At 49.1% G+C, this 595-nt stretch overlaps 1 protein-coding gene across 1 annotated transcript in view; it reads left to right on the top strand.

The window, feature by feature from the left end:
- The window catches only part of LOC109923306 (integrin alpha-M-like), a 38,026-nt gene that overhangs the window by 29,090 nt on the left and 8,341 nt on the right, over window positions 1–595 (top strand). Inside the window, exon 9 of the mRNA XM_048620899.1 lies at window positions 212–316. Within this exon, the coding sequence (XP_048476856.1) occupies window positions 212–316 (105 nt within the window). The remainder of the gene's footprint in view (window positions 1–211; window positions 317–595) is intronic.

The following is a 595-nucleotide window of genomic DNA, read 5'->3' as shown; positions in this document are numbered from 1 at the left end:
GGAGCGCCGCGCTGTCGGACCGTCAGTGCTGAGGGAGCACCGCGCTGTCGGCGGGTCAGCACTGAAGGAGTGTCACACAGTGAGGCATGCTGCTGTTAATATGGTAATTGTTCTAAACATGTTATTAGAATTGTCACTGTGTGGGTTCTGGTCTGTTTTGACATTGGTACAGTTCCAGATTTTCATTTTGTAATTCTCTTCCGTATCATAGCTGAACATTAAGGAGCCGAGGCTTGTAACCAAGTTACGACTCAGTTACGACGAGGATAAATACGTGGATGTATCGAATGAAAACAGTCGCTCAAAGGAAGCTGTGGTGAGTGCTCCCACCTGACAGAACTCTGAGCCAAATTCCCAAGCTTTAACATCCAACTTTCCCCCGAAGTGCAACTATTCCACCTATGAATGCTCGTGAATTGACCCAACTAACACCCGACTGGGGACACTGCAGTGCCTCAGAATCTGGGCAGACTCCTAGCTTACCAATTTCCCATTTACAGGGATAGTAGGAACTGCAGATGCTGGAGAATCCGAGACAACAAGGTGCAGGGCTGGATGAACGCAGCAGGCCAAGCAGCATCATAGGAGCAGAGAG

Source organism: Rhincodon typus, chromosome 49 (genome assembly GCF_021869965.1).
Source record: "Rhincodon typus isolate 14 chromosome 49, sRhiTyp1.1, whole genome shotgun sequence".
NCBI lineage: Eukaryota > Metazoa > Chordata > Chondrichthyes > Orectolobiformes > Rhincodontidae > Rhincodon > Rhincodon typus.
Note: the sequence above shows the minus strand (reverse complement) of the source record. Positions and strands in the feature narration are given on the sequence as shown.